The 14426-nt window shown below is 49.8% G+C and overlaps 1 protein-coding gene across 3 annotated transcripts in view; it reads right to left on the reverse strand.

Annotated features, from left to right (window-relative positions):
* TNKS (tankyrase) overlaps nt 1-14426 on the reverse strand; it is a 2071987-nt gene that overhangs the window by 259703 nt on the left and 1797858 nt on the right. For all 3 annotated transcript variants that reach the window (XM_069626094.1, XM_069626093.1, XM_069626092.1), the window contains one exon: nt 1665-1770. In XM_069626094.1, the coding sequence (XP_069482195.1) occupies nt 1665-1770 (106 nt within the window). The remainder of the gene's footprint in view (nt 1-1664; nt 1771-14426) is intronic.

Below are 14426 nucleotides of genomic sequence, written 5' to 3' on the forward strand. Positions count from 1 at the left end.
CTAACCTGTTCTTTCTTGTCTTTATAGGTGTTGCGGAAGACTGGATTCAGGATGGTAAGCCTTTTTCCTTAGGCCCAGGACTGGATGCAGAAGACACGATGAGCGTCCTGCTGCAGAGGGTGCAGAATAACGCAAAGCAAGATTCATCCACCGGGTGTGGTTTAAATAGCCTCCTGTAGTGCTTAGGTGTCTCCTTCCACAGCCACGCCTAAGTAAGAAAAGAGTTCCTGGTAAGAAAAGAGTTCCTGCCTTCCAGAAGAGTTCCAGTGTTCTAAATCTAGGGAGTGGCTCCAGCCCCACCCAACAGGAAAAGTAGTTCCAAACAGAAGAGGATCAGAGGCTCAACTGGCAGGCAAGTAAGCAGCATGGTCTGCTGCAGGTAAGTCCACCCAAGCATTATGAGCCCGGCGCTTCCAGCGCTGGGACTGGGCATATTTATGAGCCTGGTGCCACTGGCGCCAGGACTGGGTCCAAAAGGTCCCAATTGGGACTGGTTGGCACTCGGAACCTGGGTTATGGATCTGCTTCCTAGGGAGTTGGGAAAACCCTGACCTTTTGGAAGCAGAGATCATGACAGCCTGCATGCTTAAAAGAGAAATATCAGAAATTCCCTGCACCTCAGGTAGAGCCCTGGGAGATGTAGTGCCCTTCGGCCATGATGCCGGTAATGCAACGCTGCTCGGGGAAGACCACAGTACCAGAGCCTTGCGGCCCCTCAGCGGTGGGACCCGGAGGATCTTGCGACCCATCTGCCTATTGGCCGGTAGCTCTGGGAGCCTCAGCCCCCGTGCTCGTCTTAGGACCTGGAGGGCTCCTCCCACTTGGGGGCTTCCCTGGGAAGGAGTCGCCCTTGCGGGGTGCGGAGGAGAACAGGACACCTACCTTGGGCCTGGTCTTCCACCTCACATATGTCATGATGTCCTCTGGAGGTGATCTTTCGAACAGCACCTGCCACCTGGCCAAACGATTCTTCAGAGCTCACAGGGTCAACGCATCCCACGCAGAACAGCTTTCCCAGCCGTGGTCAGGGCCAAGGCACCGTAGGCAGAGCGCGTGGGAATCCGACGTGGGGAAGGAACCCTTGAATGCCGGACACATGCTGAAACCCGCTGTCGACATGCGCCGGGGCGTAGCGTGGCACCAGAGGAAAGTTAATTCGGACAATTGCTATAAGAGAAAAAAGAAGAGACAAATCTTCTGGGGGAAGAGAGCGTGGAATTACAAAGCCGGAGGCCTAACTCAAGAGTGCTGGTGAAAGTGGTCCGTTCCTGTCGACGTGGAAAAGAGGACTGAGGAGTGGCGCCGGTGGGCGGAGTCAGGGAAGCGCATGCTCCAAGGGCAGCGACCTGCGCACATCTAAATTTAAAGGGGAAGACCATTTGTTTTCTGGTGAAAATGATTCCCTTTCCCGTTCGTAGCGAGGGATGCCCATACAGTATGGAGGAAAGGGGACGGGACGTAGGAGTACAAGGCAATACATTCTAACAACGCAAACGGGTCATTCATTGATTGCTCTTAGCCAAAATACATCATGGTGCATTGTGTCTGTAGAGGCAACCAGTATTGAAGCCCGAATTAGTACATACATCTTAAACTTGTGACAGTACCATAGCTACATGGGGTATGAGAGGGCTTTAGTTACTCTTGTGTTCTCTTACACTCACCATGGAATAACATGCGTTCATTGTGGTGATTATGGTTTTCCTCTGAGACCTCCTTTTGCCTGTGACAAAATCGTTCCCTCAGCTTCTTGTTTACTACTTTCTGAATCTGAAAGTAAAGAAAAACAGAAGTTGGCTAATATAAACAAAAATATTTAAATAATTCAATGCATTCCCTCCAAGTATTTTAATTTGCTGGCGGAAATGCATCCAGTTACCGGGGTTTGTGGGGTACAGGGGGTCGGGGGGGTGGAGGGGCAGTGAAATCTGCATGAAGTCATATTGAGAAGGAAAATACATAATTTCCCCTTGGTAGTGTTCTTTAAGGTTGGGTAAGCCCCTCCTTCACACAGATCACTCAATGTAGAAACAGCCTCCAAAGAGTAGACTGGCTTCAGAAATGTTTAGCCACCAAAGGGCCCACTGAAGCTCAAGGTCTGCTCTCCTCAGAGCTTTTGGAGTGCTTGGCTCCTGATGTGAGGTCCAGGGTTGTTTATATGGAGCCGCTTGTGCCTCATGACTAAAGTCATTGCAATTTTCCCTGCACTTCAAGGCTGAGAAACTGCTACACAGATGACACGCATTCCATATGAGGGGAAGGAGGGTGGGAGACGGGTCTGTGGAAGAATGGGTCCATTAGAAAGATCACTATCAAAAGTAAGTGATTTGCTATTCTAATGGATGCATTAGACCCAGACATGCATCTTCTTTGGAAGACTATCAAAGCCCTATTGTAAAAGAAGGGAGGGAGGAACCAAAGAGCACCTCAGCAGGACTGAATGACAGAAACAGGATTCCTCTCCAGCCAAGGAAAACAGGCAATGTTTAGAATGTGCCACCCTCCGTTGACATGTGCCATCCACTGTTTACAGTGCTACAGCCACTAATCCTAGCGGCAACCATAATGAGAAAATGAAGCCAAACCAATCAGTGTAGGTAACATGGTAAGAGAGAAAATGCATAACTTGGGTAGGGATAAGTAGGATGATAGAGGTGCAAATAATTCAGACTGAACTCTAGAAAATAGGCCACACAAACTGAAAAATGTATATTAAAGTCACACCTATAAAACTATCAGGTGAAATAAGTACTCTGGGTAATACTACACTGAATTAAAAAGATAGGTGCATATTATAAAAACAGCCATGTATATCCAATGACTCTTCTAACCCTCAATGTTTATATGTGGGCTAATTACCAGAGGTCAACATCAAACAAGTGGGTGGGAAGAAACGAGGAACCACAGGACCTAGCAAGTAGATAGGCCCCCTATGGGCCTGCACAATAATGTATACTATCCACAACACACAAGCCAACCATAGGTATGCTATGATGATTTATGCTGTGCACTGCTGCCATTTGCATGAGCTGCAGGCACTCACATGGCTCTGTAAGAAAGGTGGGTGGGGTTGGTTAGTAAGCGAGAAGCGATAGGATTGTTATGCTCTTCTTTATGGTTTGTGGAGGTGCATGTTTTTATGCTTGCATCAGCAAGTTGAATATGCCTGTAGCACTTCAACGTTGACGAAGCCCAGGCCCTGGCCAGGATGTCCTTACATTTGTCGGGTACAGCATAACCCCCAAACTCTAGGGCTGCAGGAGCTATGCCCTCAGGTTCAGAGACTCTGGGTTGTGATGCAGAATTACCCCTGCCCCCCACACCCTCCCTGTCTGGTGAGAAGGTCCGAGGACAGCGGTTGCCTGAAAGACGGGGCCACTGACTGACGTAGCAGGTCTGTATACCAGATTTGTCTCGGCCACATTGGGGCGACGAGTATCATCCTGCCGTGGCACTGTGTGTGTGTTACACGTAGTAGGAGAGAAAACAGAAGTAGTGTATAGGAACTGTCCACCCCACAGGAACAAGAATGCACCCCCCCCATGCTCCTCCGCTGAGGGAACCTGCTGGCGGACCTCTGGCACTTTGTGTTTACCGCCATCGCGAAGAGATTGATCTGGGGCAGTCATCACTTGTCCAACAGGAGATCCACCTGGTCCTGGATAAGCTCCCACTGAAGGCAATAGCGTAGTTCCCTGCTGAGTGAGCCTGCAATGGTGTTTTTGACTCCCCCAGGTGAAATGGGACAAAGGAACATGACTTGACAAATGGCCCACTGCCACCGGTCCTGGGCCTCTTTGGAGAGCGCCTGAGAGTGGAACCCCCCCCCCAGCCCCTGTTTGCGAACATGGACATGGGGTTGTCTGAAGATCCTCACCACCTAGCCCTTCAATGACAGCAGAAAAGACTTGAGGGCCCAGAAAACATCCTGAAGCTCCATGAGGCTGATGTGTAGGTCGTTCTCCTTCGGTTGTCAGAGGCCTCTGGCATGCAACTGAACGGTGTGGGCTCCCCATCCCTCTAGGGAGGCGTCTGTGTTGACCGTCTCCTGATAAGGAGGATCCTGTAACAAAGCTCCCTGAATGAGGTGTGGCCAAACCAGTGGATCGCCCAATGGAGCTCCTCGATGAGCGAGATCTTGTCTGCAAAATTCCCCGACACCCGCAACCACCTCGAATCCAGGAGCTCCTGGAGAGGCCTCATGTGAATTCTGCACAGCCGGACGAGGCTGATACAGGAGGACGTCATTCCCAGCAGCAACTTGATGGATCGAACCGTCGCTGTTAGGGAGAATTCTCATTCTACGGCTAATTTCCATTACCTATAGAGTCCCCCAGCAGCTTTGCTGGATTTGAAGGGTTTGTTTTTTTATCCTGCTAAGAGTGAGACTCTTTTTTCCCTCTCTTAGACAGATTCCTAATGTGTGTTCTGGGCTATTTTTGTGTTTAATGTCTATGGGGATTTTCTCACCCTCATAGGAACCATCTTTATACATTTATGTTACACAGCACCCTCAGTGCAGTAACACAGGGGTGTTATAGTGACCCCCAAACAGACTCCATACCCTGGGACTGACTACTGTCTCCCAGGGCATGTAAAGTCCCCATTGACTTTACTAGTCAATAGTTATGAACTAAGCCAGTACAAGCCATCTTACAATGGAAGTACTGGAAAGGGTTAATCATTTTTCCCTTGTGTTCATTTTCAAGAGGGTACCGTACAGTCCCTCTCTGAAAAGTTTCTGGCTGGTGGCAGTGGTTACTACCATAAATATTCGACCGTAAATATTTTCCGATGGGATTTTACCATTGTTTGAGGCTACCACTTTTACTGACAGCCTCTAACGAACCGCCGCTTTACATTTTTATTAACTTTAATCCAGTCGTTTTTTTTTCAAGAACTTTAATAATATTTCTTTCTCGTGTCTCTGAAATCCTAACCCAGGTCGGGGATCCTTTGTTCGTCCTTATGGCAGCCTTCTACCAAGAAGTCCTCCTCTCGGTGCCACTGAGTCTGGGGTAGACCCATTGTGTGGGAGGGGGAGTAGGCACCTTGGACAGGGTTGCCTAAGCAACCCATGTCACACTCTGCCCTGATGGGCTGGAGGGTCTCCCGCCAGGATGACCACTCCACTGTTTGTGTGATAAGCAAGGCAGTATGAATGGGGGATTTTCAGCATAAAAGCAGGGACCTGAGGACTGGAAGAGCAAGACGTCACCACTGGAACTAAGAAACCGAAGAGGAGAGAAGCTGAAGACATCTGCAACGACTGAATCACCGATGAGGCCCTGCTGCAGATCCTCACCACTTTTCTCCAACGACTCGAGAAGATCTTCGCCTGCAAGAGTCTTCTTCCCTTGAGCTGGTGAAGCCAACCAGTTCACCAATCGCCTTGCAGGACCTGCCTTAGTCGAATCGCCAGTGCCCTGCACTCGGAGACCGGATAGCCAGGCACCCGTCCACCATGACTGCGATTTAAAGGAGCATACCTTTTGATAGGTTTTGGCATCACCGCGGCTGGCTTCTTCCCTGGGCAATGCAGTAACTCGAACCTTCCTCCATGACGAGAGCCTCTCTTCCTCTGCTGGACAACACAAACTGCCAGGAACCACCGCCACCGCAGGAGCTGCTTTCACTTTTTTGGGTACATTGTTCCGCCAGGCCTCCCATTTCGAGGGGTACCGCTAAAGGTGTTGGAAATCCTTTACTTACCTCCTGGGTTGGCTGCCCCTATCGACTAACATTATCTTTTACCTTTTGCACCCTCCTTTTGTATAGTTAAACAAAGACTTGACTGCAGCTACTAGAACAGTTTGATCCTCGGCACATTGCCCTGTACCACTAACTCTGGCACAAGCCTACTGACTTTGGCTAAATCTGTTACAACTGCCTTCACTAGATTGCTTTTCACCCTCAACTGTGTTGGTGCACCAAAAACTCCTATAACCACTCTTCCTTCCCTCTTAAGTATTGCTGAAGTGCCATTTTGCTCGGCTTTCACCTATGTATGATTATTGCTAAAGTGCTACCTTGCCTAACTTGTTCAATCCACTTGGGAAGTGTTGCTCTTGTGTTAAAGAGAAATTACTAGAGTGCCATTTTGCTTAGTTTTCACTCTGGCTCAAACTGGTCTATAATTTAAATAGGGAGTTGTGTATACGTTTGACTGTTTTAACTTGCTTTGATAATTGTGATTTATGTGTTGAACTAGAAGTGTGTGTAAAATAAGACAATGCATTACTTACCGTAAAAGCATTTCTGATGGTTGTATCTGCTTAGATTCACATGCTGTGCATAGTCCGACATCCAGTGGTCACTGCGGAGTATTGCATTTTGTTTTTCGTAGTCGAAAAGGGGACGTCGACAAGGCATGTCTGTAACACTATCCCTATAGTGACGTGCAGTGTACCCACAACCCCTCACGCGTCGAGGTCCCTCTGTTTGTATTTTTTCTGCCCTGAGGGAGCCTTCTATACGCGAGTGAGTACAGAAAAGAGAGAGAGATATAGAAAGATGTCTATGTTCCTTCCATCCGAGCGGGGAGGAAGGGTGGGCGCATGTGACTAAGCAGATACAACCATCAGAAATGCTTTTACGGTAAGTAATGCATTGTCTTCTGATGTTTGTTAATCTGCTTAGAATCACATGCTGTGCATAGACTAGCGAGCAGTACCCGGAGTTGGAGGTGGGTTGTGAGAAGGAACAGTAGAGAAAATATGTCTTAATACTGCTTGTCCCACCTGGGAATCAGATCTAGAGTGAGCATCTAGACAGTAGTATTTTGTAAAGGTGTGTACAGAACTCCAGGTTGCCGCTTTGCAAATGGACTCGAGGGGAAGGTTTGCAATGAATGCTATGGATGCCCCAGTGCCTCGAGTAGAGTGTGCTCTTGGCTTGAAGGGTAGTTCTCTCTTAGCAAGAGCGTAACAGAGTGATGCATTGAACAATCCATCTAGATATAGTGGACTTTGAGACTGCATCTCCTTCTCTTCCTGCTGCCACCGAGACAAAGAACTGATTAGTCTTTCTCAGTGGCCTAGTTCTTTCCACATAAAACATGACAGCTCTGTGCACATTGAGTGTATGCAGGCTCTTTTCTCCCGAATTGGAAGGGTTTTGAAAGAAAGTTGGTAGTTCTATAGACTGGTTGATATGAATTTCGGTGCACACCTTGGGTGTGTGCGTAGAACCACCTTATCTTTGTGAACTGTTACGAAGGGGTCTAGAATAGAAAGAGCCTGTAGTTCACTTACTCTCCTAATGGAGGTGATAGCTATTAGGAAAGCAGGCTTAAGAGTGAGGTCCTTAAGAGTTGCCTTGTGAATGGGTTCAAAGGGCGAGCCCATGAGCTTGGCAAGTACCACATTAAGGTCCCAGCCGGGAGCTGGGTTTGCTATCGGAGGGTGTATTCTCTTTACCCCCTCCATGAAGGCTCCGATAACTGGGACTTTCCACCATTACACCTTAAGTTGAGAGGTGGTGTATGCAGAAAGTGCCACTAGATGGACTTTAATAGAATTGAACACTAGACCCGAGTCCAGTAAATGGGTCAGGTAAAGGACAATTTGTGTGGGAGAGCAGTGGACTGGGTTGATGCTCTTACCTCTACACCAGATGACAAATCTCTTCCACTAACTAGAATAGCAGTGGCGAGTGTTGGGTTTTCTAGCTTCTCTGAGAATGTCCATGCATCTCTGAGGGAGTTGTAAATGGCCAAATTCTATGACCTCAGGAGACAGGTTGCTAAGTTCATGTTCTATGGGCATGGGTGTAGTGTCTTGCCCTTGTCCTGTGACAGCAAGTTGTACGGGCAGGGTAGTTTCACTGGTGGGGACAGGGACATCTCCATCATGTGCGCAAACCATGGTTGGCGGGCCCACATCGGGGCTATCAGTATCATGGTGACTGGTTCCTGGTGCATCTTGTGCACTATCTTGTTCAGCAGAGGAGTCGGGGGGGAAAAGCGTAAACAAATTTCCCTGACCATGGTATCCAGAGACCGTTCCCCTTGGAGCGGTTCTGTGGGTATCTAGAGGCGTAATCTAGGCATTGTGAGTTCTCCAGAGTTGCAAACAGGTCTATCTCTGGGAAGCCCCATTGTGTGAAGATGTCGAAGACGATGTCTTCGTGTAACTGCCATTCGTACTCTGAGGGCAGAGGGAAGTCTCTGCTGAGTTTGTCTACTAGCTGATTGAGTTCCCCTGGTACATGTTGTGACTATAGGAACATGTGTCCGAGATCCCACTTCCAGATGTTCTGGGACAGCTTGGATAGTCCTGGAGAGTGAGTGCCCTCTTGCTTGTTCATGTAGTACATGGCTGTGGCGCTGCCCTTGAGGACCATCACTGTCTTCCCTTGTAGGTGTGTCTGGAAGGCTTTTAGTGCCTTGAACACCGCAAGTAGCTCTAATAAGTTTATGTGCTTGGAAGCAATGCTCGGAGTCCAAACTCTGTGAGCAGTCTGATGGGATAGGTGAAACCCCCCCCATCCTGTGAGGGATGCGTCTGTGGTTACAGTGGCTTCCACTGCGGGGGTGGCGAATGGTTTCCCTATAACCAGGTTTTCCGTCGACCACCACCGTAGCGAGAGAACCAAGGCCTGCGAGACCACCACTAGATCGTCCCATTGTCTGCTGGCCTGACACAACTGGCTGTTGAGCCACTCTTGCATGGGGCGCATGCACAGGCGCGCGTGAGGTACCAAATAAATACATGATGCCATCATTCCTAGCAAGCGCATTGCTTTGCGTCCCGTCACCTCTCGACCGGCCACATATTGAGGGATCTGAAACAGCATATTTTGGACCCTCTTGTTGGAGGGGAAGACAAGGCCGTCCTTTGTTCGAATTAGAGCCCCTAGGAATTGTTTGATTTGGCTGGGGTCTAAGCTGGACTTCTTCTTGTTGATGGAGAAGCCCAGTTGGAACAAAAAGTCTACTGTCTTCTGGGTGTTTGAGAAGCATGTCTCGTAAGACTCCCCTGTTATGAGCCAATCGTCGAAGTAAGGGTATACCGGTATGGACAACCTGCGCAGGTGGGCCGCTGCCACTGCCAGTACCTTTGTGAATACCCTCGGTGCAGACGCCATGCCGAAGGGTAGCACTCTGAACTGGTAGTGTTTGCCCTCCATCATGAACCTGAGGTATTTTCTGTGCGCTGGCAACATCAAAATATGAAAGTATGCATCTTTCATGTCTAGTGTTGTCATGTAGCCCCCCTGAGATAGCAGGGGAATTGCCTCCTGTAATGTTACAATACGAAATTTTTGTGGTTTTACAAATTTGTTCGCTGGGCGCAGATCTAATACAGGGTGCATGGTTAGGGCCTTCTTGGGTACAAGGAAGTACACTGAATAAATACCTTCCATTACCTGAGATAGGGTCACAACCTCTATTGCTCCTTTCTGTAGCAGCTGTTCTACTTCTTGCAGGAGGATGACGAGGTGTTCTGGTGACAGGTGTCGTCCCCTTGGAGGTCTGTAGGTGGGGGACCGATGTAACTCTATACAGTACCCGTGGGCTACGGTTGGCAATACCCACCGGTCTGATGTTATTCCCTCCCATGCTGATAGGAACGATGTTATCCGGCCCCCAACCGGAGACGCATGGGAGGGGACCCGAACCTTCGGGTCATTTGGTGTTACTTGCCAGGGTGCCTCTGGGGCTGGAGCCCCGGCCTCTGCCCTTGCCACGGCGTTGTCCTCTTTGGTTATTCTGGTTACCGGTACCCTGATTAGAGGGCCAGTTGCCTGCAGTGTAATGCTGTTGCTGCTGCTGTTGGCGTTGGCCACGAAAAAAGTGCTTGTTCCTATATCCCCGCCTGTTTGGAGGCTTTGAGATTTGGTCCAAGGTCTTTATGGTGTCGAATTCTTTATTCACATTTTCCAGTTCTTCGTCCACTGCCCTTCCAAAGAGATTTGACTCTTCTATTAGCTTATTAATGAGTGACGCCTGCGTTTCTGCCTTGAAACCGGAATTGCGAAGCCAGGCGTGATGCTTCAGCAGAATTCCCTGCACCAAAGAACAGCCAGCAGTTTCTGCCGCAACAAGAGTGTTCTTAATGATGCTCTGGTTGACCAGAGCTCCTTCTGTAACTGTAGCCAATAAGCAAGTTCTTAGAGGTTCAGGGGCTTCTTCAATGTCATGCTTAAGCTTTCCCGATTGAGCATCAGCATAGCTTGCCAACAATGTATTATTATTGGCAATCCTAATTGAAAACGCTGCTGAGGCGGAAATTCTTTTGTCCAAGGCATAAAGCTTTTTCCCTTCTTTATCTGGGGGTGCCTCGCTGGTTGACAGTGGAACCCCAGCCCTCTTCCTTGTGTTAGTCACCACTAAGGAGTCTGGGACTGAGAGACCCCTGATATATAATGGGTCTGACTGAAAGGGTGAAAACAATTTCTCGATTCTTGGATTGACCCATCTTACCAGCGCGGGGGTGGACAGCAATGGGGTGAGTCGTCTCTTAACCGAGGCGAGGATAGGAATAGTTTGACTAGTGGGAGGTTTTTCTTTAATAATCCTTTCGACAAAATCAGTATCTGGGGTGACCTCCCCAGTTTCAACTTCAAAATGCGCTGCTGCCTTCCTCAGTAGCGCATTGAAGGTGGACTGATCGTCTACTGGAGATGGGTTCCTGACCGGTGTGGTCTGAGGAGAAGAAATGTCTAATGTCGGGGTCTGTAGACCCTGATGGCGACTGCCAGGGCTGTGAGCCACCTTCACCTGGGTCCTCCTCGTAGCCCTCCTCACCTATGTTAGTGTCATCATGAAAACCTTCTTTCTCTTGTTGGTCTTCATTATTCACAAACTCATCCTCTTCCTGGAAGTGATAGTCCTCTTCAGTGAGGTCGTAAGAGTTCATGTCTTCCTGTAGGGGGTTAAAGAGCTTCTGGTATTTAGCCCATGGCCCCTCCTGGAGTACCTCCCTTGGCCTCTTGGGTGCCCTATTTTCTGGGATGGCCATAAACCTGTCTAGCTTGTCCATACATGACTGGAACCTCTCTACTGTCCAGTAAGGTAGGCCAGAGCGGTCTGGGAATGAAAAGGGAGTTTCCTCTCCCTGTAGTTGCTTAGTTCTGTCCCATAGCGTCGAAGATAGAGTCCCTTCGCCTTCTGAGAAACCTTCTCGCTGGCTAGGGTCTTCCGTCGAAGGTGGGAGCTGTCCCAGCCTACCCTCCGGCGTCCTTGGCATTTCTTTGGCCTTGTGAGCGGTTTTCGACGTGTGACCCGCCGTCCGTCTCTGGCCGTCTTTAGAAGCTATACACGCGAGGCTTTCGGCCATCAGCTTCTCCGTCGAGGGATCGCTCGCCGTCGCGCTAGGCAGTGCCGAGTCTTTACTGGCAACGTACGCACTCTTGCGAGGTGCGTCGCCTGAGGATTTGGGGTTAGCGCCCTTATTTACAGAAAGCCCAGTCGCCGGTCACGGAAGCAGTGGCGGGGAAGGCTTGCGACCCTTACGGTCGGTGGAAGACACCGGTGGACCCGACGCCTCCGTTGACGCTATGGCTGCCTTCGTCTTCGACGAATGCGTGCCGTGGGCTATGTGCTTATGTGTTTTTCTGTGTTCGTCCTTGTTGCCGGGGTTTTCATCCCCATAAGTGGGGCGTGAGCCGGGCTTGTCGGGGCCAGGGACGGACGAGGAGCGGGACCGCTCCTTCGAGAGGTCTACAACCTCCGTTGCGGAGGCCGTGTAATCACTGTCCTCATCACATTCGGCGGCAGCTGGCGAGGAGTCAGACCTAGACATCGCATAGGCTGTCCACCTTTTGACCCTGCGGTCCTTTAAAGTTTTGGGTTTAAGTAACTTACAGGCCGCACAGCCGTCCTCTTTGTGATCGAGGGGCAAGCAACGGTTACACCGTTTATGCTTGTCCTTCCAGGTAAACTTGCCCTTGCAACGCGGGCAAAACCTAAAGGGCGACCTCTCATAGCTGAGGGCATGAAATGGGATTACGACCTCGAAAGAGAGGGAGGGGAGAGAGAAAGGCATTCTCAGAGTGAAACAAAGAAATGACCAACAACCCCACTCTCCCTACTGTGTTAGGCCGCCGAGGCCACGTGTTCGGCAGCGCCAAAGGATCTCCTCCGCTCGTCCCTCCATCGAAGATCTTGCTCAGCGAAGAACAGCTTGGCAGCTACGTCGAGGGAGGGATCGATGTGATAGTTAATAATAATAAACGACCAAGGGTCGAGGAAATGATTTTGCAATGTCTCTCGAGGAGCTCTGCATAAAGGCGACCAATAACTGGGCGGAAAAAAACTATCTGAGGGACCTCGACGCGTGAGGGGTTGTGGGTACACTGCACGTCACTATAGGGATAGTGTTACAGACACGCCTTGTCGACGTTCCCTTTTCTTCTACGAAAAACAAAATGCAATACTCTGCAGTGACCACTGGATGTCGGACTATGCACAGCATGTGATTCTAAGCAGATTAACAAACATCAGAAATATATATATTCTTTTTGATACAAAGCTTTGGTCAGTGTTTCCTTGTACCCTAGTACTGTAGTCCTAACGTGTAAACCCTGAATACTGCTCATCTCCCTCTTGAGATAAGTCTGACTGCTCAGCCACAGCTACCAACTATATCTTTGTGGTACAGACTGATACCAAAGGGGATTTTCTTGCATATACCTGTAGACTTAATCTTCTGTAGTGCTCCCTAAGGGAACTGCACAGGATTCTGGCTAACAGTCTGTCTGCATCAGTAACAAAACACTGTACCTTTACCTGTATGGCTCTCACCCTCTCTTCCGAAGGGGACGCCAGGCACGTTACTGTGTTGAGTCTGGTGCCTAGAAACAGCACGTCCTGAGATGGCGCCACGCAAGAATTTGGATAGTTTATGGAGAACCCCAACTCCGTCAGCAGACGCACAGTATTTGATTTATGGTCATCCGCCAGAGCACCTAAGCAGGAACGAACTAGCCAGTTGTCCAGGTAGGGGGGCAAACGTGTATACCTTGCAGACTAAGATGCACCGCCAACGGGGCCAGGCACTTCATTAACACCCTCAGGGTCAATTTCAGGCCGAAAGGCAGGGGCTTGAACTGGTAATGCTGACCTTGAACTAGGAACCATAGGAACTTGCAGTGTTTCTTGTAAATGGTTATGTGTAAGTAGGCGTCCTCTAGATCATACGACGTCAGAAAATCCCCCTGCTCCAGCTGGCCGAGCACGTGTTGCAACATGACCATCCAGAACTTTTTGGACTTTAGATACTTGTTGAGGCGATGAAGACCTAGTATTGGTCTCCACGCCCCCTGTTTTCTTTTGAACCAGAAAGTATCTGGAGTACACTCCGTAGCCCCAGAGACACTGGGAGACGGGTTCTATGGCCCCTTTTTGTAACATGGCCTGCAGCCAAAGCTTTGGTCCACATTGTTCCTAGCAGCTGAATTGGCGCGATACGTGGTCACCTGCGTTGAAATTCCACAGTGTGCCCCCGTGTTACGCTCATCTGGTCTCTGCAGAGGCATTGGGGCACGGCTGCAGCCCTCCCCAGAGTGAGGTCGCTCTGGTCCTACTTCGCCCTCTGCGCTTATTTGGTGACTGGTGGAAATAGGTGATGCTGCTCGGGACTGCTCCAGCGTGGAGAATAGGGGACGTCAGTATGCCAACTTGCGCGCCTGATCCCCTTCCAGACCCCTTCTCCCAAACCATGGTACCCATGGGATGCGCTGTCCCTGGAAAGCTCACCTGTTGATTAGTACTGGCAAGCACTCCGTCCTGCTGCTTCTGGCAGGGGCGCTTGTATGATCTGGACCAAGTTCCTTCACTGGTCCCTAGCACATGGTAGTCCAGTCCTGCTGCGACTAAGCCACTATACTTCAGGTAAGTGTTCCGGTTTGCCTTTGTCTTTCCTCATCTGTTTTTGTTGTATTGTAAAGTTCATTGTCTTGTATTGCTGTCCGTTCCACTGTTGATGCTTGCTCTTTTGCTTTCTTCCCTTGCAGGTGATGTTGCCGGCCCGGCAGAAGCTGCGGAGCTCGAGGCAGCAGCCGGAGGGAATGAGGAACAAAGCTGCCGCGGTACAGTAGCTGGTAAGTTGTTAACTAGGGGGCGTGCAGGGTTCAAATGCGGCGTGGCCCTAGGACGGATGATTTAACCTTGTCTTTCTTCTTCTTCACAGGGTCTGAGTTCATGGATGCGGAGCGTAGTGCTGCGGCTTTGGGACCAAGATCACTGGATGTCAAGAGACGAGTCTGCAGATGAAACGAAGCACCAGTTTTCTGGAGGCGAGTATGCAGGAGAACGCCTGGTTTCAAAGGTAAGTAAACTGGTCCAAGCGGCGGTGAGCATCACGTTGCACGCAAGTGTACAGTAACGCGAAGCATCGGCCTTAAGGATGGAGCAGCTTATAAAGCTGAGCTTCTGAAGCTGAGCTTCTGCAGCCACGCCCACCAGGGTCAGCCTACTTGCC

This window comes from Ambystoma mexicanum, chromosome 6p (genome assembly GCF_040938575.1).
Source record: "Ambystoma mexicanum isolate Mex_15411 chromosome 6p, UKY_AmexF1_1, whole genome shotgun sequence".
Lineage (NCBI taxonomy): Eukaryota > Metazoa > Chordata > Amphibia > Caudata > Ambystomatidae > Ambystoma > Ambystoma mexicanum.